At 37.1% G+C, this 25,553-nt stretch overlaps 1 protein-coding gene across 7 annotated transcripts in view; it reads right to left on the bottom strand.

Annotated features, from left to right (window-relative positions):
• Positions 1-5,252: 5,252 nt before the first annotated feature.
• The window catches only part of ARHGAP21 (Rho GTPase activating protein 21), a 136,202-nt gene continuing 115,901 nt past the window's right edge, over positions 5,253-25,553 (bottom strand). For 5 of the 7 annotated variants that reach the window (XM_037037203.1, XM_037037210.1, XM_037037208.1 and 2 more), the window contains 14 exons: positions 23,201-23,326; positions 21,443-21,727; positions 18,954-19,018; positions 18,739-18,878; positions 17,985-18,127; positions 17,068-17,223; positions 16,895-16,973; positions 16,152-16,225; positions 15,985-16,074; positions 13,184-13,309; positions 12,961-13,002; positions 12,538-12,643; positions 10,587-10,618; positions 5,253-7,733 (listed from right to left, as the gene is read on the bottom strand). In XM_037037203.1, coding sequence (XP_036893098.1) covers positions 6,039-7,733; positions 10,587-10,618; positions 12,538-12,643; positions 12,961-13,002; positions 13,184-13,309; positions 15,985-16,074; positions 16,152-16,225; positions 16,895-16,973; positions 17,068-17,223; positions 17,985-18,127; positions 18,739-18,878; positions 18,954-19,018; positions 21,443-21,727; positions 23,201-23,326 — 3,159 coding nt within the window. In that variant the 3' untranslated portion in view covers positions 5,253-6,038. The remainder of the gene's footprint in view (positions 7,734-10,586; positions 10,619-12,537; positions 12,644-12,960; positions 13,003-13,183; positions 13,310-15,984; positions 16,075-16,151; positions 16,226-16,894; positions 16,974-17,067; positions 17,224-17,984; positions 18,128-18,738; positions 18,879-18,953; positions 19,019-21,442; positions 21,728-23,200; positions 23,327-25,553) is intronic. The other 2 variants (XM_037037207.1, XM_037037209.1) reach the window with 1 other exon arrangement.

The following is a 25,553-nucleotide window of genomic DNA, read 5'->3' as shown; positions in this document are numbered from 1 at the left end:
TCAGTGGGCAGAAACTGCATCTGAGCAGGCACTTCATAAAGGTTTCGACTAAGGAACCCAATACAAATGCTGGTCTCTTTTGAGTAAAGAGGCAGTATAAGCTACTTTTGAAATAAGACTAAACAATCCTGAAAACATTTTGATTAAAAAGTAGAAGTATCTCTGGCCAGGTGGCTCAGTTGGTTGGAGTGTCATCCCACACACCAATAGGTTGTGGGTTCAATCCCCAGTCAGGCCACACACCTACGTTACAGGTTTGATCCCCAGTAGGGGCACATACGGAAGGCAACCAATCAGTGTTTCTCTCTTTAAAACCAATAAACATATCCTCGGGCAAGGATTTTAAAAAAGGAGAAATAAAACTGAGACTCTGTTTCTATGGGATAAGCTATTCTAACCATTACATTTTTACTGAAATGAGAACAGAATAACTTAAAGAGATGGGGCAGTTTAAATGACCGCAAATCGCTGAATTCTGCATGTAATACCAGATTACTTAAGAGGTACTACTTACCTATCTGGCTGCTTTTATTAGAGAACCCATTGTTTCTAAAATTTATTAGAAAATACTTTAATATTTAAAGTATTAGTACATATTCCTTTATTGTTAGAATAAACATTATTTTCCTAAAAGCTCCAGTATGACAAGTATCAAAATCTGCAAATAGTAAAGAATGTTCTCATACTCTAAACATTTTTAAGTGTCCTGACATTCTTGTAGGTGAAAAGCCTATTTATAATGATCTGAGTTTAGGGAACAACTATTTCTAACCACAATGGAATGGCTCATAGCAGATGAACACCCCTACTCAGAATACTTAGAGGGGGTAGAAATGGGAGGGAGGTGGGGGGCCCTGGGAGCAAAAACCAGAAAACTGTATTTGAACAATTACAAAATTAATTAAAAATACTTAGAAAAAGATGAATAAAATACATATAATCAATCCATCAACAAACAAAGAAAGTGGAGAGCTGCCAAGGTAGCTAAGACGAGGGGCTAAAGTTAAAGCCAGGCATCGGGAAAGAGGTCTAAGAAGCAGGCTTTCATCACTCTTCCCGGGAGGGGTCGGGTGGGGGGTAAATAAATAAGAGAAGTGCAGGGGTGCAGGATGCCGAGTGAGCTGAGACTTGAAACAAGTTCCCTGGAAACTCTGGTAAGAGGACACTCTAGTTCGTTGTTTTCCCTTTGACACTGACAGAATGAAAGCAGGTTGGTCTGAAGGGGCCGAGATGACTGCCCACAGGACGTGCTGCGGAGAAGGGGGCCTTCAGAAATACTCCAGACTCTCGGTTTAGATCTCTGGAAAGTCACACGTTAGAAGAGGCTCTGAACGAGAGGACAGACCCATCCTTACGAAGACGACAATCCCACCCCTGCCAGCTCTGTCCCTGCCTGCAAAGACGGAGTTCCCAGATAGCCATCTTCAAAGTGGCAGTTAAGACTTACAGTCAGTTCTCCACAGTTCCCTAGTAAGCAGAAGGAAATGGAGTGACATCTTTAAAGTGCTGAAAGAAAACCCTAGCGTGCTATGTATAGGCAGTAAACATACCCTTTAAAAAAAAGAAAGCAAAATATAGACATTTCCAAACAAATATAAGCTGAGTGAATTCATTAGCAGGACCACATTAAAAGGCATAATGATTATGTGTTTTAGGAAGGAGAAAAAAAAAAAGACTCCAGATACAAGAATGAAAGCAGTAGAAATAACTGTTGGTAAATGCAGATGAATACTCAACTGTATAAAACAAAAATGCCTTACAAGGTATGTGCATATCAACAGTAAACATGTGGGAAGTAGTTAAGTGTTCTAATTTAAATTAGATTCTATCAACTGAATGTCACTGAAAAAAAAAAAACCCAGAAGAATAACCTGCTACAAAAAGGGGAAACGATATAATACAAACATCTGATTATTCCAAGAGGCAAGAAAAAGAGAAAAGGGTACATAAAACTTGTGGACCAAGTATAAAAAACAAATATTAAGATGGCAGATGTTAATCCAAATACAACAGTAATTGCAGTAGACACCAGTGGATCAGCCCTGGCCAGGTGGCTCAGCTGGTGGAGTGCTGTCTGTACTCCACAAGGTTGTGGGCTTGATCCCGGACAGGGCACATACCTAGGTTGCGGGTCTAATTCCCTGTTGGGGCCTGTATGAAAGGCAACTGATCAATGTTTCTCTCTCTCCCTCTCTCTCCTTCCCTTCCTTTCTCACTAAAAAATAATCAATAAATATATTGCTGGGTAAGGACTAAAAAAATGTAACTGGATTACATATTTCAACTAGAAAGAAGACAAAGATTACCAGATTATATTTAAAAAACAACTATAGGCTGCTACAAGACATAACCTGAAAAACATAAGCACGAAGTGTTACAAATAAAAAAATGAACATTTATTATGCAAACATTAACTTCAAGTAACTGATATACCTGCATTAATATCATGTAAAGTAAACTTTAAGGCAAGCAGCTTTGCCAGAGATAAAAAAAGGGCATTCCATAATGGTCAAAGGATCAATCGACCATGAAAATAAAATGATTCTAAATTTATGTCCACCTAAGAAACTAACTTCAAAAGAAAAACATTAACAGAAGAGATGTATTAATTGACAGCTGTAACAGAAAACCATATTACCTCTCAGGAACTGAGAAAAGCCAGGTAAGAAATCAGTAGGGATACAGATCTGAAAGACATACTCAGGAAAGCTGACTTAATCAATATAACAGAGCAGCCAATAATATATATATTGACAGAATATATATTGTCTTCAAATGGACCTGAGATGTTTACCAAGATTGACCACATACTAGTTTATAATAACTGTCTCAATTTCAAACAGAAAAGAATATTTTTAATAATCATGTGGAATTATGCTAGAAATTAGTTTTTTTAAAAAATAATTAGAAACAGAAAACCTCAAGTATTTGGAAATTAAACCATATACACCTAAATAACTCACAGGTTAAAGGAAAAATCACAATGGAAACTAGAAAACAAGAAAGGCTGGAAAAATCAATGATCTAAGTAAGTAGAAATAATCAAAGAAAATAAAAGAAATGAATAAAATATATTTGAGCCTTGAATCTAACTTCACTCTTATATATAAGCATTTTTCATGGTTTTAATAATATACTGACTTTTCCAGGAACACATCTACTATGTAAACTAAGAAAAAAAGTGTACTTCATTTTCTTCATACCAAAAACCACACATCATTTAAGAAAAATCACATCACCAACAGCAACACTATTTATGGCACATTGTTATTGCACTGATAGTGATTCTATATATTGATGCAAACATCTACCTCACATATTGAAATAATTATTATAACTTTCCTTATATTTCTTTCCTAATATGAGAATCTTATTCTATACTGTATACTGAAAATATATCACTACATACATGATTATATAGATGTTATATTATCTATGAATTTTATTTCAAAATAATAAAAATTATGAGTATTTTTATAGAGAATATTGGGTCTGACAGGTCTGAGAACCACTGAATTTGATAATTTTTAAGACCCTCTCAATCTTAACATTCTAAGATTTTTTAATTACCTATTATTTGTAATAATAGCTTTGATATATTTTGCAAGTGGTATGCAGCAGGCACTATGTCTGGAACAGTATCTCATTTAAGTCTAATAACCCTGAAAACAGGTACTACTGTCTTGTCCCCATGAGGGAATAAATCTAGAAGTTAAACAATTTGAGTTTCAATATCTACAAAGTACAGAATTGGTCTGCCTCCTAAATTCATGTTGCTTTCACTTAGTTATCTCCAAGGAAAAGTCAACATAATATACTGTCCATAACTGCCCCTGCCGATCACCTGTGATTTCAGTTACCTGTAGTCAAATGGGACCCGAAAATATTAAATAGAAAAGTCCTGCACATACGGAAGGCAACCAATCAATGTTTCTCTCTTTAAAACCAATGAACATATCCTCGGGCAAGGATTTAAAAAAAGGAGAAATAAAACTGAGATTCTGTTTAATAATAATAATTAGTTTTAATTTGCTCACTGTTCCAGTAGTATGATGAGATTTCTCACTGTTTCACTCCATTCGGCCTGAGACTTGAACATCCCTTGGTCCAGTGTTTCAGCCTCTAGACTCTCCCCGTCCTCTTGGTCGCTGGTAGCCACATGCCTGATTGCCCAATCAGCAGTCACGGTATCACAGTGTTTGTGCCCAAAGTGCTATTTTATTCTATTTTATTTTTTAAGACTTTATTTATTTATCTTTAGAGGGGAAGGGGAGGAGAGAGGGGGAGGAATATCAATGTATGGTTGCCTCTCATGAGTCCCCTGCTGGGAACTGGCCTGCAACCCAGGCATGTGCCCTGACTGGGAATCGAACCACGATCGTGTGGTTCGCAGGCCTGCATTCAATCCACTGAGCTACACCAGCCAGAGCCCAAAAGTGCTATTTTACGTAATGACGGCCCCGAAGTGCTAGAGTAATGATGCTGTCAATTCAGGCATGCCAGAGAGAAGCCGAGAAGTGTTTCCTTTAAGTGAAAAGGTAAATGTTCTCACCTTAATAAGGAAAGAAAAAAATCACCTGCTGAGGTTGCTAAGATCTGTGGTAAGAACAAATCCTTTATCCATGAAATTGTTAAGATAAAGACATTTATTCCAGTCTTGCTGTTGCACCTCAAACTGCAAAAGTTACTGCCACACTGTGATTTAATAAGTTAAAATGGAAAAGGCATTAAATCTGAGGGTGGAAGACATGAACCGAAAATGTGTTTAGTTGATGGCAATGTGTTGCACCAGAAAGCAGTGTGTCTGCAGAAAGCAGTGAGCCTGCAGGGATCCCGAGACAAACGACAGCAAGCCATTTACTGCAAGTAAAGGACGGTCCCAGAGATTTAGGAGCAGGTTTGAACTGACAGATAGAGAGACCACTGGAGAGGCTGTCTGCCAGTAGAGACGCTGCTGCCCCATTCCCAGCAGGGAAGTTGACTAGGGTTTGGTACTACCTGTGGGGGTTCTCGGAACATAGCTTCCAGATTACGTGGAGACTGTTACATTACTTTAGTTAGAAAATTATCTGTGTACAAAGTGGGGTTAGGCCAATGTAAACATTTATTAAGAGAGATTCCTGCCAACCACAGCAAAAAAGAGGAGAGAGATTATATTGAGTAGGTAATTTTTTGAAGTCAGGACCAATTAAGGTAGTTATAAATGGATCACATTTAAAAATATATTAGAATAAGTTCCAAGCCATGCAAAGTTCACCAAAACAATTTTTTATTTCCAGTGTTTAATTGGGTATGCACACAGGCATGACATGGGTTTGGATTCATGAAGTCCTCATGCAGAATTATATTCTTCTCAATACAGAAGCCAGTTCTATCCAGGTCACTATCTACACACCTATGTTACAACATTTATATCAAATCTGGTATCTGAAGAAAAGATACACATATAATATGTTCATTTAAGTTACGTATTGTACAGAAAGATTAAAAATTCAAGTCACACAAAACTCAAAAACTGTATTAAAAGTTTGAATATAAAACTCAGAGATCCACCTGGAATGACTAAAGAATGGAGGTTCTGTATCCACCTGTGTTAAAACTGGTAAATGTAATGAACTTTGTTACCCATAAAATGCATTCATTTATTCAATGTAAGTTATCTAATTTTATAATATGGCACCCTAAAAACCAAATGGATTTTTATGATGAGGCACTTCTGTTAGTGATGGAACCAAAAGAACAAATTTGCTGCACAGTATTGCCAGCTATTTTCTTCAGGAATCTTGGGTATACACTGTGTAGTAAGTTGCAACAAATACCTTACTCATTTGTATACAACTATCCAATATATTTTTAAATATATATATATGTTCTTCTGGCTGTAGTAATGCACTGTAAAGCTATTTCACAGTGCAAAATGATAAAACCAGCCCAAATGAGGGCTGCATAATAACAATTCTGGTACAAGAAAATATTTACAGAGTTACTGGAACGTGTAACAGTAGCCTTTTATTTGCTATAGTGGACATACCCCCAGTTTAAAGACAGGGATGAAGCTGTGCTTTAGCTCCTGGGGACTCAGACAGTTTATGAGGTTGGGCATTAGCTGCAGAACTAGCATTTTGGCTCATGTTCTGGAAGCTTCCTCCATTTATTTGGTCAGGTGACTGTGGTGATACAGATAGAAGGGGCCTATTAGTTGAAGCCAAGGTACTGGAAGAACCACCTGCATCAGACTGAAAAGACATGGGTGTGTCCGTCATGGAAATTTCTAATGTGCCAGAACTCTCCTGTTGGGAGTCCCCGGTTTCTCCTCTGCTAAGGTCAGATGCACTGGTGCGTAAGCGCTCCCTTGCAAGCCAGTCCGAGATGGACAAGTCCTGGGCTGAGCATTTGGGCTTTAACCGAGTCACAGCTGAGAGTTCAGACTCTCTCTCCCCACTCTGCTCCTGTGCTTTCCAAAAATTCAACACACTGATTTCAGAAGCATCTCTGTGCCCTCCGAGTGTATGTCGACGTCGGATGTTTTTCCTTTTAGCAGTCTCAGCACTCGTTTTTTGATTTCCTACTCCAAACATGTCATCTGCTGGGACTCTGGGTCTCAGTTTTAACCGATCTGCTATTTTTGTTTTCCAAGTGGGTTCCTGTTTTTCTGAGTCACTCCTGGTTGGGGCCAGTAAACTCCCTGTTGACTTCCCTTTCTTCATAACGTCAAAGACTTTGGTTATTGAAGTTGTTTCTTTCTCACTCTTGACATCCCCCAGATTCCCACTGTCTGACTTGAGCCTGGCGGATTTTTTCCGGGACAGCGTATCACATTCAATCAGCTTATGGGAACTGAAGAGCTGCCTTCGGCTATCCAGACTGGGTGTTAAACTTCCCTCGGTACAACTTACTTCGCTTCCTTCTGAATTTCTTCGGCTTGTCTTAGGCACTTCTTGCAGTTTTCCTCGGAAAAGCCTCTCAGAAGTCAAAGCGGTGGAGAAAATGGGGAAATCGTTCTCGCTGTCTGTCTCCACAGGCCGCCCCTCACTGATCAGTTCGCTTCTCTCATCGTCAGCCTCGTCTCCCTTACTTTCTGCCACGGACTGCACCTCAGGGCTGAGTCGGCTGGAGTCAAGGCTGGTCAAGTATGTAGTGGACGAAGTGGTGGAATAATCTGAGGTGATGGTGCTGGCATTGGCCAAAAACTCAGCATGTTTAGTTTCTGGACTGGTGGACTTCTTAGTGGAAAACCTTGCCAGAGAAGCCTGAGAAGACGTGCTAAGCAAAGTGCCAGAGTCCGACCCTGTCTCTTCAAAGTGGGAGGACTTCTGTGTCACCAGGGACCTGGGGCTCTCTTTCAGTATGGTGAAGCGGCAGCTCAGAGTGGGTGACCTGTTGTGTTTTGAATGGTGTGGGGGTGAGGGTTCTTCGGATGCCACACTCTCTTTTTGCAGTGATGTCTTCTCATCTTTCATTGCAGTGCTGTCTTTCTTAGCATTATTTTCTTTGGAAATGACGATCCTCTGTTTTCTTCCTGATGTCTCACTCTCTTTTTTGGATTCTTCTTTAGTACTGTTGTGACACAGCTCTGCATTTTCTTTCTTAAAAAACACATTGTCCAGTTCGTCTTCCGAGCTGCTAGGTTGTGTTTTTTCTTTTGGCTTTTTCCTCTTGCGACTAGCGGCGGCGAAGATGGAAGATACAAGCAGTTCCCTGCTATACTGATCTTTTCCAGATCCCCACGAACCCTAAAAAGCAATCAGAAATGAGACAATGAGCATGAGAACATTATCTCCTTTTCCGACAGGATTTTCCCCCAAATATTTCTTACTGAATTACCGTTACAAAAGCCCTAGAAGCACTAACAAAATCTAATTAGCTTTTCATTCCTCTTTTTAAGATATATTTTTAGTCATCTATATATAATTTTAGATAAATTTTACTTTTGATTTAACTAGTCCCATTTCCTGCCTAGTAGTATTTACCACCAAGTCATATAGATGTTATTTAACTGCTCGTCTCAGTTCATAGGCATCTGTTTTTGAAAGGAGTATTTTGTGCCCAGTGTGACCCTGTGCTTGTTAATTTCTCTGCATCTACTGACTTTCCCTGCTTGGCCGTGCTCATTCTTCAGGTTGTTTCAGGTGTAAGAGTTAATATTTTGACATAGCTGAATAGGGTATTATTAAACTGGTTACTAAAATCTCATGACTGACATTAATTTTCCAATTACAGACAGCAAATGGTACAGATATTGTGTATGATCAGCTCATTAAGATAAGGGATTCTTTGGTCTTCCATTATTTTGGCAAGGCTGGACTTCAGGAACTTGTCTTGCCTTAGGCAAATCAGATTGGTAATGTTTTCATTTATCTCAAGGTAATAACAAAATCAGAAAGTTCAAATAATGTAAGGTCAATGAAAGATCTTGAGTCTTAACCAAAGAAACACTTTAGCACTGTTATTGGTAAAGTTGTGTTGCAGATTACTGGCTTTGTTAGCTACTTACAACAGGTTCTTGTTGACAGCTATTCAATTAATTTGTTCATAATGCCTATATGCTAATTAAATGGTGGTGGTAGGTGTCAATAAACCCCCGTAGGGTTACCACACACCTAAGGTGGGGGACAGACATGGGAGGGAGGTGGGGAGCACTGGGGGGGGGCAGGGCTGGGAATATAAGACAGAAAACTGTACTTGAACAAGAATAATAATAAAAAAGAATTCACCAAAATGAAATCAAAGATTAATAGAACTTTGCTTTTGATAAGTTATAAAGAACTTTGTCATTACCCTGTACATTTCTAATGGCCATTGACATTTTAACACATTCTGCTAGACAGTAGGGTATGGATAATGGTTTGGACAGAGCTCTGAATTAGGAGACCAGACTTTCCTGCCTGCAGCTTGCTGTGTATGACATTGAGCAAGGGATTCACCTTTAAACATCTCAATTTCATTATTTATTTAGGTAAGAAGAAATACGATTATGTTTTCTTTGAGATGTACTAGGATTCCCTTTAAATTTCTATGACTGTATGACCATAAATTATGTGTTGAGGCAAATGACTATTTTACAATTGAGAAACTGTTACAAAGAATTATACCATTTGGATATCCATTATTTTACAGGCATGGTATCAACATCACCATAATTAAGATAAAGATATGGCTATCACAACAGGTTAAGAAAGATGTATTTAATAACAGGGAAGGTATGAATTTCTAAGAGGTCTGAAATCTCAAATCTTACATTCTGGAAAAAAAAAAGACAGGAAACTGCTCTGGATTGAAGAAATCTAAAGGGACAGGACAACTAAATGTGAGGAATTATCTTTGACTGCATCCTGTGTAAAGAAATAAAAAAGTCGACAAAGAACATTATTGGGACAATTGGGAAAATATTTAGGGGTAAGGTGTTATCATGTTTATTCAATAACTCTAAAATGATTCATAAATAAAATACAATCAAGATTTACCAACTGATGAGTTTAGAGTAAAAGGTTTGGGTGCTAACTATACTCTAATAACATTTCTATAGGTTTAAAATTATCCAAAATAAAAGGTTAAGGCAAAAAGATGGTGAAAATAACAATATAAGTGGAAGTGAATGATATGATTATAATACTTTGTAATATTTTTCTGCAAGAATTATAATTTAATCGCATATGGCCCATTATGATATTTAAACATAAGTAAAATTCACATTTCATTTCTGAATAGAAAAATGTTTTAAGAAATTTATTGACAATTCTAGCTGCTACTGTCTCAGTTAAACAAAGTTTGAATAGATTGAATTAATAAAATACTTTCTAGTCCTGGATGGTGTGGCTCAGTGGACTGAGTGCCAGCCTGCGAACTAAAGGGTCGCTGGCTCAATTCCCAGTCAGGGCACATGCTTGGGTTGCAGGCCAGGTCCCCAGTTGGGGGCACACAAGAGGCAACCACACACTAATGTTTCTCTCCCTCTCTTTCTCTCTCTTCCCCTCTCTCTGGAAATAAATAAAATCTTTAAAAAATATTCTAAGAAGTATAAAATATTCCCCAAAACTACTAAAAAAATTGTGTAATTTGTTGGTGTTGTCAGTGGAACACAAATTATGTTTAAAATATTGATCATAAAAACAAAGTTAGTGGTTTTGCTAAAATAAAATCTATAATTTCTATAAAGTATATAATAATAACAAAAATTCCATATTACTACAGAAATATTTACAAATATAATGATATTTGGGATTTAAGTGGAGTGCAGATGAAATAAACTTGACCATGAGTTAACCGTGGAGAATGGATAATGGGGGAATAGGGACTCATTACACAATTCTACCTTCATATTTTCGAAACTTTTCACATTAATGAATAAGGAAGAAAAGCCCACCTCCTTGAATTATGCTAGGCTATGCTGAGAGAAGCCCAACATTCCAACTCACAATCCAGTATTCTACAATATTCTATTCCTAGAATTAATTTTTCCCCTTATGAGATCTTGTTTGCCTGTGTCTTCAGATACAGACAAGGATGCATTTATATACTAATCATAACAAGCAGCCAAAAAAACAATTCCCCGCTAAAATATTTTACAATCATACAAAACAATTTACCTTAGATTTTGTTGAGTCACTAGTAGCTGAATCTGTGAGAAGTTAAATAAAACATGGTCAGTATTAGTCCATCTTTATGTCTTTCAACAAACAATGCAGAACTTATGGAAAAGACAGGCACAGAACAAAATGGGAAAGCAAAACTCAAACAAAACCATTGAACACAGTGGACAGTCAGAGCTCACAAAGATGCAAGCTGCACCACAGAAAGCCACCGCCATGAGAGAGTGCTGTGAATTGTAGGCAGAACCAGCTCAATGAGAGGATGGCAAAGGAGCCCTGTACTAACAAAAACAGAAATGCTAGTGCTCATCGAACTTTCTAGAATTAAATCCAGTCATAAAAGAGCCTGAAGACCTTTGTAAGGACTGTACTATGTACCACATCCTGTATCTGAAACTGATACACAATGCAGAACTTTTAAGATTCGTTGCTGCCCTAGCTAAAAATTGAGACAATCATACTGGGTGTATTTATGTTGATTTTTGTCAGACTGTCAAACTCAAATTTTATAAGCACATACTATATGCATATGGATGCAAAAGAGGAATCAGAATAACCCCGTTTCAGGTCACTTTGGTTTTATATTAAATAATGCTGATCTTTGTGCTTGAGACCCCAGTTTCACATCTGGCAGTCAGGGATCCTTTTGACTAGTTTCTTTAAATTGCTACCAGTTTTATAATTATCTACTAGCAAACGCTATTATGGAAATGGAAAAATGGAGACCATAATTTTACTGTCTGGCAAAAACTCAGATTATACAATTACAAAGAGGGTAGGAAGGGGCTAGCACTATCCCGGATTGCACCAATTTTGAGACTGTATATGTTTTGACTTTAGGGAAACTGATTTTCAAAATTAATGAGCTGAGCCCCGTGCCACGCCCCTTTTAACACATGGCTAAATGCTGTATGACTTTAGGAACTGGTAGACCATACCATGCTATTTCTCCTCATGGTCTGCTTCAGAAATAACAAGAAACAGCAGAAAAACTTTTAAGAAAGTAGTATTGATCTGTTTACAAGAATCTTAAGAGAAAATTTACACCACCGATCAACGATGTTTTGCATTTACAAGAATCGGGGGTTTCTGCAGACAAGGCAGCTACAGTGTGGACAGCAATCCTCCTTCTTCCTACAGTTCCAGCTGTCCATCAGGGACACCACAGAATCCACTAGCGACATTACCGTGTGATAGACTCCTCCCACTTCGCCTGTGCAACATCAGTATAGATTTGCCTGTGTCAGTGAGTGCTGAAAAAAACCCTTTAGGACTAGAACAAGAACTAGAGACAAAGGGAGAACAATTGTGTAAAACAACATGCTAGGTTAGTGCAACAGTTTGGCAGCAGAAAATGTCATCAAAAGAGCCTACGAGAACTAATACTTAACCAAACATTAGGGTGGCAGGAGAAAAGAGAAGAAAATGTCAAATAGGTTGACTTTTACTGTGACATCTATAATGACAAATAATATACTGCATTTCTGAAAATGGTGTCCATTAGCAGTTCAATATTTTCCTTGCTGCTTTTAACAGAACGTCAAGCCCAAGAATGAGAACTACTTATACAGTCTAGAAAGACCATACTTTCTGCCATCACAGCAACCACATATTCAGTAGCATATATCTGTTTTACCTTGTGATGACTATTACATGGAAACTGTGAATTAAAAAAAAAAAAGAACAAAACAGTGGTTCGCATGCTCATTTCCCTCATGTTTCCATTCTGACAAGCACTGTAACTCCATGCATTACAGTCATATAATGGCATTATAGTCGCTGGAAGAAAATTAAGACCAATCAGAAAAGGGAGATCAAGTTTCTTATTAGAAAAAAAAGAAGAAAAGGAAAAAAATCACAGTGAATTGTTACTTATGATTGATTTGCTTTCATGTTACAAGAATTTAACTTTTAACCTAGAACTTGATACCGCCCAGGCAAGAGTTACCTGATACATCTCCAGGGGACACTCCTGTCCTTCCAATGTTGGTGAGTAAATGATCTATGTTGGGCACTGGCTGGGAGTCCACTGTGTTTTCCTCCTGCACTGTTGTCTATGGTTAATAAACAAAGATCTCTTCATCATTCCTTCAAAGATACTTTCTTTAAAATCCAAGCAACAGTTAATAAAAGACCCATTACTGAGTGAAGCACTCGGGCATAATTTTTTACCTTGTTTACATATAATTAACTATGCAATGAGCATCACACTTCTATTTCCTTTAGGTTGGAAACGGAGGAGCTATGGACCTGATTCCGGGGTGCAAAGTGGGCAAGAGCATACAAAGCAGGAGGCTGACACTGGTGGAGCATCAGGATCTGGTGTCCCAATGAAAACAACAGAGCGCAAGCGCTGTCAGACAATACTTACAAGAGGCTCTTCTGCACCTTCTTCTGTGAAAAACCAGTCATGCTAAAATTTAAAATAAAAAAGGTAGAAAGAGAAATTAAATACCCCCCTAAATAGATCTATATTTTGGAGCACAGAATATAGGAAAAGGTAATTATCTCAAAAAAAATGTTACAGCCAAATTCTACCCTATCAGCTGCTCCCGGAGAAAGACCTCTCTGGACGAGGTGAAGCATGAACTTACGTGCTGAATGAGGGTCTCCACGATTCTGTACTGGTCCGGCATGTGAGTGACCATGTGCGTCATGTTGTCCTCAGATGTTCTCACAAGAGTTGGGCCAAAAACTATTGCTAGGTTTCTTGGTTCCATCTGCAATAAAGGATGATACCGGGAAATATCACAATTTTTCTTAAGAAAATAAGTTTAAAGTTCAATTGCATGTTTGGCATTTTATTTCTGACAGGTTCCTCTGGTGAAAAAGAATTCAAAAAAGAATGGCTGACTGATGTATGTGTAAAATTATTTAAAAAGCTTCCTAGTTATAATTGCCCCGAGTTAACCTCTACCCAACTTTCTTTCCTGCTTTAATGACAATGTACAATGTACAGTGCTTAATTGGCATTCCTTTCTTTCAAGAAGCCTTTGATAGAAAGCAATTGATGTCGTTCAAAACTAGTATTACTGAAGCTAACTGACAAAAATATTAATGTAAAAGGAAAAACACTTAGAAAAGAACATGGAAATCCTCTGCTCTCAAAAACTAAAAAGTAGAAAACTGCTTAAAGATACACACATTTCCCAAACCTGCCTCAATAGTATAGCAAAACCCCTAATATGTAAAACTAAATGTCTGGAAGTATTCCTTCTGAATCAATTTTTACTTCAACCAAATGTTCTGAAGTTCTTTGCCTATCATTGCACCAATCTGAATGCCTCAATAATACATGTCTGTAGATCCATTCCCATGATATTTCTATTCCTTGTTAAATTATACAATTATCAAACATGTGAATTTTTCATCTTCCTTTGTTATATCTTACAGTATCTGCTGTAATATTTTGAACTTAAGATTTGATTCAAATGTTAAATAACTTCCACCAACCCTGAAAATATACCAAGGGGTTACAAATGACCACAGAACTGAAAAGCCACACTGGAAAAAAATACTGTTTAGGGAACCACACTACTACACCACTTCATGAGAGGCATGCACACGCACACCTCTCAGATATGGTACAAGGCACAAAGTGGATAACCCAGAGAGCTTTCCCAATTCTGAAGCAATTGTGCTGTGTCTAACTTGGAATTGAGGTCAGTCTTTCCATGGAAAGTTGACTGAGTAGAAGAAAATGCAACTGCATGAAGGATTTACTTAAGCTGGGCACACAATGCATGTCTCCCATTTTCCCTCTAAAAGGTGTAGTCACCTCAGCCTTCTGCAAAAAAAAAAAAAAAAAAGTCCAGGGTCTCAAAGGTCTTACATAAAATTTTTACTAGATTCTTGTCTATGATTTCATTAAGTGTTTAGACTAATGATAACATGCCTTTTTATTTTATATATACAATAATATTATATGGGTATACAGTTTTAGCTGGTTATCGTATAAAACTAATAACATACGTAGTTCACATTTTATGAATTCATTAATTACGTAAAACTAATTCTATATTTTTTGAAAGATGTTCCACAACGTGTACTCAAATAAGTCTGGGGAATGAAATGCCTTATGTCCTTAGTGAAGACTCACAGTGTTAATATATTAAAGATTCTTAAAAACCTACAGTAAGGAAATCAGCTATATTTTGTTTAATCCAGTGCTTTCTAAACTAATTAGACCATCAAACACTATTTTCCCATAACTCTTACTAACATCCAGCAAAACTGACGAATGATGTACTACACTTTGGAAAATGCTAACACAATTAGAAAATATTTCAACTATAATTACATTGAGAACATTTTGGTTCCTACTCTATGAGCTTCTGGAAGCAGTACAACCAATTACTACAGGCTTTCTTTTCTCTCCCTCTTTTGTAGCCCTATCACTTGAGGAAACTGACTGTCTAAAGGAAATTATAAGACTGCATGTAATCCTCTCAATTTACGGGTAGTAGGTAGGGGCTGACACTCTTCCCCTAATCCAGTCTTACTACAACTCGGAGTAACTATCTTCCAGAACGTGCAGAGCCACTAAACTGACCTGAACAAAAGTATTTTTCTCCACTGTAAGCAGATTATCATCCTTAGAAAAAGCAGTGACAGCAGCATTCCTAAATTTGTGGTACTCTGTTTTTTTTTCTTTTCCAGAGATCTAAGTGCCTATGTTTAAGTATTTTGAGAAGTAATGCCTCAAAGTCAGAGTCCTCTTTTGCCACCTCTAGTGACATAAAGGATCGAGGCAACAATCGCCAAGGAGTGAGGAGAATGGTGAACAGTTAGGACCATAACACACCAACCACAGCATGTGGACCTTGTCTGGATAATGAGTTAAAGAAAAGCCTTTAAAGCTCTTTGTTTGAATCGATATCCAAACAAGGTCCATGTATCAGTCTCAAGAAACCAAACATGAAGTGAGTATTAGATGATATTAAGGATTCAAAAGTTTGCATGTGTTTAATGAAGGTAATGCGATGGTGTTAAAAACGACACAAAAAGGTCTTACGTGCTTAAAACTAAATAAAACAATAAAAACGTCTGTATTATTATTTGATACATTTTGACTATTGTATCATGCAAATACTGTCTATTTAAAATAGTGGTATACAAGTGAAAAGTAAAGAAATGAAATGTCTGACCTTTTCATTGTTCTTGCTAGATATTTGTAAACAGAAATGTCTTTTAAAAATGCCGATAACTGATCTTTGGGGATCTTTTGCTTTTAGCAGTGATCTTTAGGGGTACTTACTGATCAGCCAATATGTTGTATTTTAGAACCTTTATTTAATTATAACCCTGTATTTGATTGGTTAGCATGAAGCAATAAAGCATCTTTTCACCTAAACCCACTGGAAGTACATCACTTAGGTGTGCACTTTTTACATACCTTATTTTTTTCTGAATTTTCCGCCACTGTCTTCAGATGGGCCGAAAGAAACTTAAGTGTTTCATAATGATGTTCAGGCAAATCGTGAATCTGAAACACATTATTTTCACAATGGATTTAGATGCTGAGTTTTAGGTATACCTCCAGAAACATAAAATAATACCTACTAGTCTCTTTAACGTTTTCAGACGATCTAGAGGATCTTCTTTACGATTGGCTTCAATAAAGTCGGCATATTTATCTGACAACAACAATAAGAACAAGAAAGCAAATCTTAAATTGCTTAGATGAGTTGTAACCTAGTTTTCCTTTAAGGTTCAATTTCATATCACAATTTAACAACTGTAGGGAAGACCCCAAATAACTTTGGACATATCAGTCTCTAAAACTGCAATAGTTTTTAATGATCTAACCCTTATCATCAAACACAATTATCTACGATGTGAGTCCCCTGAGTGTACCATCCTGTATTTATACACTTGGCACACTTTTCTCTTTGCCCTGTATTGCAACATCTAGTTCAGTGTCTTTTATAAGTCAAATATTTGCCTTGAGTAAAAATATATTTTTCTACTTATTGTATCTTATTAGGGTCTAAATACTTTTGACTGAAAACAATAAAATACCTCTGTAGCTTGACTGCAAATGCAAATGAACAGGATACTATATATTTTACTGAGCCTAAACAATTTTTAAAAATCTGTTTTCCTTTAATATATATCAGAAGGGAAAAAAATACGAATGACAGAAATAGCACATAATTATGCTTTATATATAAATAAGAACTCAACACAACCTCCCATTTCCTTTGACAAAAATATTTTTCCTCCTTCAGTTTCATATTCTATGGCTTTCCAACAACACAGTTTTTAACTGTTTCATCTGGTTTCTTTTGTGGGCATTAACTCACCATTTGTGAAGAGAGGTTCTGGGAGTTTTCTGAAGAAGGATTTTAGTAAACTGCTTATCACATTCAAATCTCGCCATTTCTAGGTGGCAAAACAGAAACACAGTGGTTTTACAGTCAGTACCACCAAAGGCAAAAACACAGATCCGCGGCCGGCGTGTAAGCACACAACTTACGTCATCCTGAGTATCGATGTCCGCCATCCCCTTGTTGAGCTCTTCCTGCATACTCGAGATGGCTGCATTATTCCCAGGAACTCTATAAATACCTGTATATTCAAGACCTCTTTCTTCAACTAATTTGCAACATATGTCAACTATTAATGGGATATACTGCAAAACAAGAAATAAACATTTTATTTAATAAATACGAATTTTTATGTTTAGCTAGTAGATGTATACCTTAGCTAAAAGGCCATTTTCACCCAAAGAAAATGCATAAATTACTGCTTTTAGATAGAGAAAATAAAAAATATACATACTACAGAATTTGGAACTGATAAAACCAGGAAGAGATACTTGAGACAGTGGGAAAAGAAAATAGGTCAAGACAGGAAAGGAAGGGTCCACAGGGAGCTAACAGTCTAAACAGGAAATGAGAGCAAGTAAGGAGAGTGTGAGAACAGTTCAGTTGAATAAAGAGGAATAGAGTAAAAAAAAAGGGGGGGAGGGATGAATAACATCAATCAACTCATGATATGAATCCTAACGTGGGTATTGTACACACACATACAATTACACTTATTATACTTTCTTAATCAGGTCCTCGTTCTCATCCTTCTTTTATGATGCTAAAAGCAGAAACATACATGATTTGAAAATAAATTCTTACTGATCATTTCAGATACATTCCTAATGGCTGAATAATTATTCTATTTCGAGTAAATACATTAGAAAAAAGCATTACAAATAAAATTACTCAACACACCCTTACAGATCAGAAAAGCTTAGGGAAATTAAGATGAGCTATGAAGAGGAAAAGGTTCAATAAATCAATGGGTACTCTGCTATCTGCATGGTTGTGTGCATGGGTCCTATTATGACCACCACTGAATGAATGACTTTAGGAAACCCTGCTTGCCGGTGTCTCCTACCCGATTTGTATGAGCTGGTGGGCAATCATCCAGTCTGACCCCGAACGTTCCGGTAGCAGCAGGCTTTTTTTCAAATGTCTTTCTCATAATACTTGGAATACCTTTTCTCCATGTGCCTTTGTCTTTTGGGGGACTGGTATCATCTTTTGATTGTAATTCAAAATAAAACAACGTAAGAAAGACAATGAAAACATGAATATTTAAATCATGATTTAAAAAATCCTTTATCATGTTTATGTAAATCGGCCCTGTACTGTAACTAATACATCCTATATTTATCAAAAATATTGTATTATCTTCTCTTCCTAATATAGCACTCCTTTTAACTTTTCATATAATTTAGTAGCTATCAATTATGCATCTTTACCTTTTTACAATCTGTACCATGATTTTCTTTAAAAGAGTCAAGAAAATAGAATCCATGTGACAACTTCATAGTGAGAGTTTTACAGAAGGAAGCACAACTAATCTCAAGATGACAGCGCCTGAGCCTCTGCGTCAATCAAATCTGCAGTGCAGATGCATGTGTCGTACTTTCCTCCACTTTGTCTTTGTCACGAGGATGGGCACCTCAGACCTCACCTTAAAGGGAAAGGTCCCATTGGCCTAAACCAGGCCCACAGTGGTCTTTGAGCTAGTGCACACTGGGCTGAAGTTAGCAAAATTGGTACAGAAAAATATGAAAATACCTTTAAAATCCCAATTTTAAGCCACTTCATTTGTTAAATTTCTCTGAGAATGCCAACATCAGTACCTTTGCTGAGAAGCCTCCTCTCTGACTCCTCCTTTGGAGAATGTGGACTCTGCGTCTTTGGCTCCGATTTAGCACCAAGCAAAGTCTGCCTGATGCTGAGGCTCTGGCGAGGTGTTTTTGGCAACTGTTCTGCTTTGCTGCTGAAAGAAATGAAGTTTCTTAACAGTTACGTATTTTATATCCAAGTTAACTTATGCACAGAGTGGAATTCTCACCTCATCAGACTGTTATATTCTTTTATTCTCCGACTAATTAGATCCCTGTTAGTAACACCAGTGTCCTACAGAATAAAAAGAAGATAAAATTACAGTCAACTCTAAAAATAGGAATCCCCAATTTTTGGAGGCTCTCTATTGCCCCACTTTGCGTATTCAGTAAAGACTATATTTACCCTCCGTGGGGGTGTCACAAAACCTCTCTTCAACATCACCTCCCACGGGCACTGTGTGACCAATGTTCCAAGTGCTGCCCTCACTGAGAGAGTGTTGTTTATTTTCTGTACCACAGTAACACTTGGAATAGTATCAGTGAGTAGCTGAGTGTTCAAACTTACTAACTGTCATTTTAAATTAATGACTGGGATGCAGAAAGTCAGTTTTTTCTTTCACTAATATCAGAAAAAAATGACCAGCATTTCAAAACACTCAGATGGATTGAAGATGAAAAAATACTGCCAAAATTGTTCATGTTATAGGAGTATGAGATTAAGGATCAATTAAGTGCCAGAAGTGACAGATTATCAGAAGACAAAAGCTCAAAAGTTTTCTTAAAAAAAAAAACAAACCAAAAAACCCAACAAGTTAAATTTTATAATACGCTATATGGGAAACTTCAGAGTTGACCCTAAAGTGATGATTTTTTCTATTGATTTCAATTATATATTGGCATGTGTCCTCAGAAAATTTTTTTAGTTGTCTCATTTTGATTACAACAAACAATATAATGTACAAAATATACAGGCTTTGGAGTCAAGCAATCTCAAATTCAAAATGACTCTTTTCCCAGCAGAGACATCATATGGTTGGGATCTAGAGGGTAAGATTTCCTGGTTTAAATTCTAGCCCTGACCTTATCAGCTATGTTACCTTGGGGAAATTGCATAACCCGTCTTTGCTACATGGTTTCCTTGTTTGTGAAATGGTGTGATGATGATAATAATAAGACACATTCATATGGCTGCTGAAATTAATTCATGTAAAATGCTTAACAGAGTGTCTGCCATATGGTATGTGCTCAGTGAATTATTACCTTCTTATCTATAAAACAGGAAAAAATACCTGTGTCTTAACTTGGGATGATAATGATGATGACAATGACTGACATTAAGGAAATGCTTGTTATCTACCAGGCAGCCTGCGTTTTTCGTGAGCACTATCTCATTAAGTCCTTAAAACAGCCCTCTGTTTTACAGATGACGTCATCTGAAGGAAGTTTAACAGGGACACTCTACGAATGCTTGGCACGCAGCAGGTGCTTCTTAAATGTGGCTTTTAAAGCTGAAATCTGCATCCAAGTTCTTATTCTCCCTGTTTCTTTGCAAAAATTCAGGTCTGATGCTCTCTTTGTAGTGGTGGTTGTAGAACACACGTTGTACTGATACAATCTGGCGTTAACTTTTAACCACAAACAAGGGAGCATGTAAACTATCAGAGAAAAAAAGCACAGGCATAGGTAAGTTTTCATAATTTGAACTGAATATAACGGAATGACTAAAATTAAAGAAGATAAACTGCATAACCTTACAGTTAATGTATAGGTTCCTAAGCACTGAAGAAAGAGAAAAGAAAGTTGCTCTTTCCTTTTTGTGCTAATAACAGGCACAAAAAAGTGGAAACAATGTGTTAGAAAAACTGTCAATGACACAAAAAAAGGCACTCAAATAAAAGCTAGACATGATCATTGCTGAATTTTTGGTTTAGAATTTCATTATATACACTTAAAAAACTACCTTTGCTGCCGAAATTCACACTATAAAAATATCTTGATGATTGTGAGCTAGAAACTCTCTAAGTCTCTGAACATTATTTCTTATTTTAAAAAATGACTTATAGGGCCCTGGCTGGTGTAGCTCAGTGGATTGAGCGCGGGCCTGCGAACCACACGATCGTGGTTCGATTCCCCGTCAGGGCACATGCCTGGGTTGCAGGCCAGTTCCCAGCAGAGGCCAGTTCCCAGCCGGGGATGCACAAGAAGCAACCATACATTTATATTTCTCTCCCTCTCTCCTTCCCTTCCCTTCTAAAGATAAATAAATTTAAAAAATTTTAAAAAAATGACTTATAACATGATTTCTGATCATTCAAGTTTTTCTAACACCAATTAATCTATTACAATAGGTGATACGATATTCCTAACTGCATGACTCCACTAACAAAAACCACCATGTCATTGTCTCTTTACATTTACATAGGAATCTGTTTTCATAAGCATTGTCACTATAACACTCCTGTTTGAGACATAAGAAGACAGATCTGGAATTATTTAGTCATAAAGGTAACGACCAGAACTAGGAACCAGTCTCCTGATCTGTGGCTCCCTGCTTCTGAGACGGTATGCAGAGTACATAAGTAATCTATTTTTTTATTTCTACAGGCGATATTCCAATAAGTAAAAATAATGTATTAGATACTTTCAGTCTTCTTAAAGAAATAAAGAAATGTAAACAAACTTGTCAGATTTTATCAACATCATTTAGAACCCACACCTCTTCATTTAGGTTGCTGCTCTCCTGGATGGTCTTGATCCAGGCTAACATATCATCTCTGTCTTCAGCCTGGAAGAGGCATTCACAGTCTGGTGTGGTGAGCCGGAACACATTTTTCCTCTTGGTCTCACTGTAGGAGATGTCTATCAAGCAAGCGTTAACACTGATGGGTTGTTCTTCTTCAGATGTAGTCATCTGCTCTCGTTTATCTTTGTACACGTAAAGTGAATGGCCCCGAAGTACAACATACACCTGCTTCCAGGGCCGGATGCTTCCACCAACTCGCTAGAAAACATGGAACAGGTCAGGCATACTTAATCCTTGGCTAAATTGCAGTGACAAGATAAAGCAACACTGTTAAGCAGAAATATATATCAAATGTAGCAGGTGTCTGATTTATTTCAAAACATACTTGTTAGGAGAGGAAAGACAAAATTTGTGGAGCATAAACCAAGTTAGGCAGTATATTCACATCAAAATTAAGGACAGTGAAATCTCAACTTCAATTTGGTTACGAAAATAAACAAGGTAATTATGATAAAAACAGGCATCGCAAAATATATTTAAAATGCTAAAGGAATAGAAAAAAAGAAAAAATTCAGCCAGGAAATTCTTTTGAGTGAAAGTCAGGTTTAACCCAAGTCATAGGTCATGAAAATGAAAAACATTGCTAAGGAGATCCCAAAACAGTATCTTTAAGTAATGAATTAACAAAATTGATCAACTTCATATGGTCAAGTAACAATAATCACATCCAAAGTGAGTTTTCTTAAATTGTTAAACTCTTTGACAACATTAAAGTTTTGTTACAAATAAGTAGTCTGAATATTGTAGGGAACTTTATGGCAAAATTTTCATTGTATTGGAATTTACTTAATGAAATATATAGTGATATTCATTTATATAACTCAATATTTATAAAATTAAACAAAAAAAGGAAACTACAAAGAAAATTTAAAATAATGAATTGAGCCCTAGCTAGTGTGGCTCAGTGGACTGAGTGCCAACCTCAAACCAAAGGCTTGCTGGTTCAATTCCCAGTCAGGGCACATGCCTGGGTTAGAGGCCAGGTCTCCAATGGGGGAGAACTCAAGAGGCAACCACACATTGATGTTTCTCTTCCTCTCTCTTAAAATTAAATAAACAAACAAATAAATAAATAAATATTTTAAAATTATTAATATGAAGTGCACTCTTTAAAAGATTACTCTGTGATAATAACTAATAAATTTTAATGATAAAAAGCAAAGTTTCTTCTTAAGTATTTTGAATTCTCTTGTACATTACCAAAACATAAGACAATATATTCCATAGATGATACACAGTATAAAAAAAAAGTAGAAAATTAAATGTGATCAGAATTTTTTAAAAAATGTTTCCTTCATGTGGAAAAGGTGTTTATAAAAGATATTTTCCATTCTTCATTCTACATAGGTTGACATTTTATTTTATTTTTTAAAAAAAATTTTTATTTATTTATTTTTAGAGAGAGGGGAAAGGAAGGAGAAAGAAAGGAAGAAAAATATCAATGTGTGGTTGTCTCTTGTATGCCCCCTACTGGGGATCTGGCCTGCAACCCAGACATGTGCCCTGATTAGGAATCGAAGCAGCGACCCTTTGGGTTCATAGCCCGCACTCAATCCACTGTGCTCCACCAGCCAGGGCCTTGGATATGCTGACATTTTATATGCAGATTTCATGCTCTAGTTTTCAGTGTCTGTCTATCTTCGACTTGCAGGAACTAAGAAAACGCTCCACCTTGCCCTTATCGGTGACCAGTGGCCGGTAATGCAGCCACCCTTCCTTCGCAGCATCACTGAAGACCTCGGAGGAAGAATCTTTCCTGGATCCAGAGTCTTCTGACGACTTTTGGCTGTCTGTGACCTACAGAAAAGACCAAGAAGGGGGGGGAGGGGGGGCGAAATGTCAGCTTTCTTCTTTATAAATGTTTGCACAATGAAACGGCTTGGCTGAAAGTTTTTTATTTAGTGTTCTAAGTGAAGGGCTACTTTTGAAAAATCCTAACTTTATCCATTACATTAGAAAAATTTTTGGTCTTGTTAAAAAATGTAAATTGACCACCATCCTTTTTAAGTCATCTGAAAAAATTTGTCATTATTAAAAAATTATAAAAATAATGTAATTTTCCTGCTCTCAAGAGGTCGCATTTTAGTGCAAAAAGACAAAGAAGAATTTAAAAAGAAACAAGAAAATGATCGGGTTGTGAGTAGTGCCCTCTGAAGAATGAAAAACACTGAGATGCAGTAATGAATGGCAGCAGCAGCTATAAATTAGTGGTGCTGAGGCAAGGCCTCTCCAAAGAAGAGCATTTAAGTTTAAATCTGGAGGAGAAATTGTTAAAAGAGCCAATCATGATAGGTCAGGGAAAGAAAAGTTCAGGGAAAATGTACAGTTAATGAATGTACATACCGTATTTTGCCAAGTATAATGGACACTTTTTTGCCCAAATTTTTGAGAGAAAAATAAGGATGCATATTATACATAGGTAGTACTAATTCTGTATCTATATAAATGTTAATTCTTTTACTTATGCTTATGTGCTAAAAGTATAACTCTAGAAAACAATAATGATATCTGTATGAAAAATAATACCCTGAAATATGATAATCGGTTTTGTTTCTAAATATAAATAAATAATTGAATTAAACAATTAAAACAAAACATTTTTTTCCCTGTAAGTTTGGGCCAAAAATGTGGGTGCACATTGTATATGGGAGCGTATTTTACACGGCAACATACAGTCTTTATCGATATCATTTTAAATGTTTACTATTCAATGTGAGTAACAGAAATGGAAAATGCTACATGGTTTAGGGTCTTTTAGACCTTGGTAGGAGGTGTGAAGGGAGCCATCGGAAAATGAATCAGGGGAGTGACATTATGTAGTCAACACAAGTCACTACTTGCTACACGGGGAACGGATTCTGAAAGGACGGCCATCACAAAGGTGTTACTGGAGGAATCCAGATGAGGAGCGACATCTTGGACTCAAGCAGCAGAAGTGAAGACAGGGAGGAATGTACAGAATCGGGAGCTAGTGGGGACAGGACCTGATACAGGAAAGGGTGAGAGAGGAGAAAGGCTAACTCCTGAATTACAGTGGACTTGGTGAGACAGAAAACACTGGGGGATAAATGTGTCTGGGGTGATCGGGGTCTATGGGGCATGTAAACCCTGTACTGCTTATTAAATATCCAAATAAAGATGTTATGTGGGCACAGTCTATGTGAACTCCAGTTCGAGGAAGAGGCCAAGGCCAGCAATGTAAACTCTGGGAGACCCCTGGGAGATCATCAGGGAAATCAGGCCAGATAGAGAGGGAAGAGGGGTCAGGACAAGCTCCCAACATTTTAAATATCAGGCAGAGAAACCAGCAGAAGAAAGTGTTTCAGAAAGGGAGTTGGGAATTTGTACTGAAGGTTACAGGAAGGTCGAAAAGTTAAACAGCTAAGTAACTGTTTTGGAAGGTGAATGTCACAGGCAACGTTAGCTTGAGCAAGGCCACTCTGATGTGTGCATGTGAGGTGAGAAAGATGTGACACGAAGTAGAAACTATGGACAATTTTTTTCCCTAGGAGTTTTGTAGTGAATAGTAGAAATTATGAATAGAAAAAATAGGGGAAATGTGGATTCAAGAAAGGTTTCAGAACATGCTTACAGAGGAAAACATACTTATGTATGATGGTGAATAAGCCACCGGAGAGCGATTTTGCAGAAGAGAGAAGGGTCTTGAGAAGATGAGACATGATGGAATCCAAAGAAGAAATGTGGATGTTGGTTTTTAATAGTATAATCTTCCAAGTAGAAAGATAAGAGTAGAGAAGACAGAAAGTGTAGGTATAAATGAAGGTAGCTAATATTTTGAGGGAAAATAAAATAAGGAAATTCCTGTCTAACAGCTTTCATTTTTCCAGTGAAGTATGGGAAAAGGGAGGATGAGGGTAGCTTGTAGGAGGTAGGACAGAGGGAGGGCATGGAATGATCATTCTGAGGCAGGAAAACAGACCTACAACAAAACACAGAAGGATTGCTGGGCAGTTCGATTTGGGGCCATAAACTGATAGTGAGGAAAACCAGCATAATTTGTGTA

The sequence above is a fragment of the Sturnira hondurensis genome, unplaced genomic scaffold (genome assembly GCF_014824575.4).
Source record: "Sturnira hondurensis isolate 20B ecotype Veracruz unplaced genomic scaffold, ASM1482457v3 Scaffold0022910, whole genome shotgun sequence".
Taxonomy (NCBI): Eukaryota; Metazoa; Chordata; class Mammalia; order Chiroptera; family Phyllostomidae; genus Sturnira; species Sturnira hondurensis.
The sequence above is the reverse complement of the archived record's forward strand: the minus strand, read 5'-3'. Positions and strand labels throughout refer to the sequence as shown.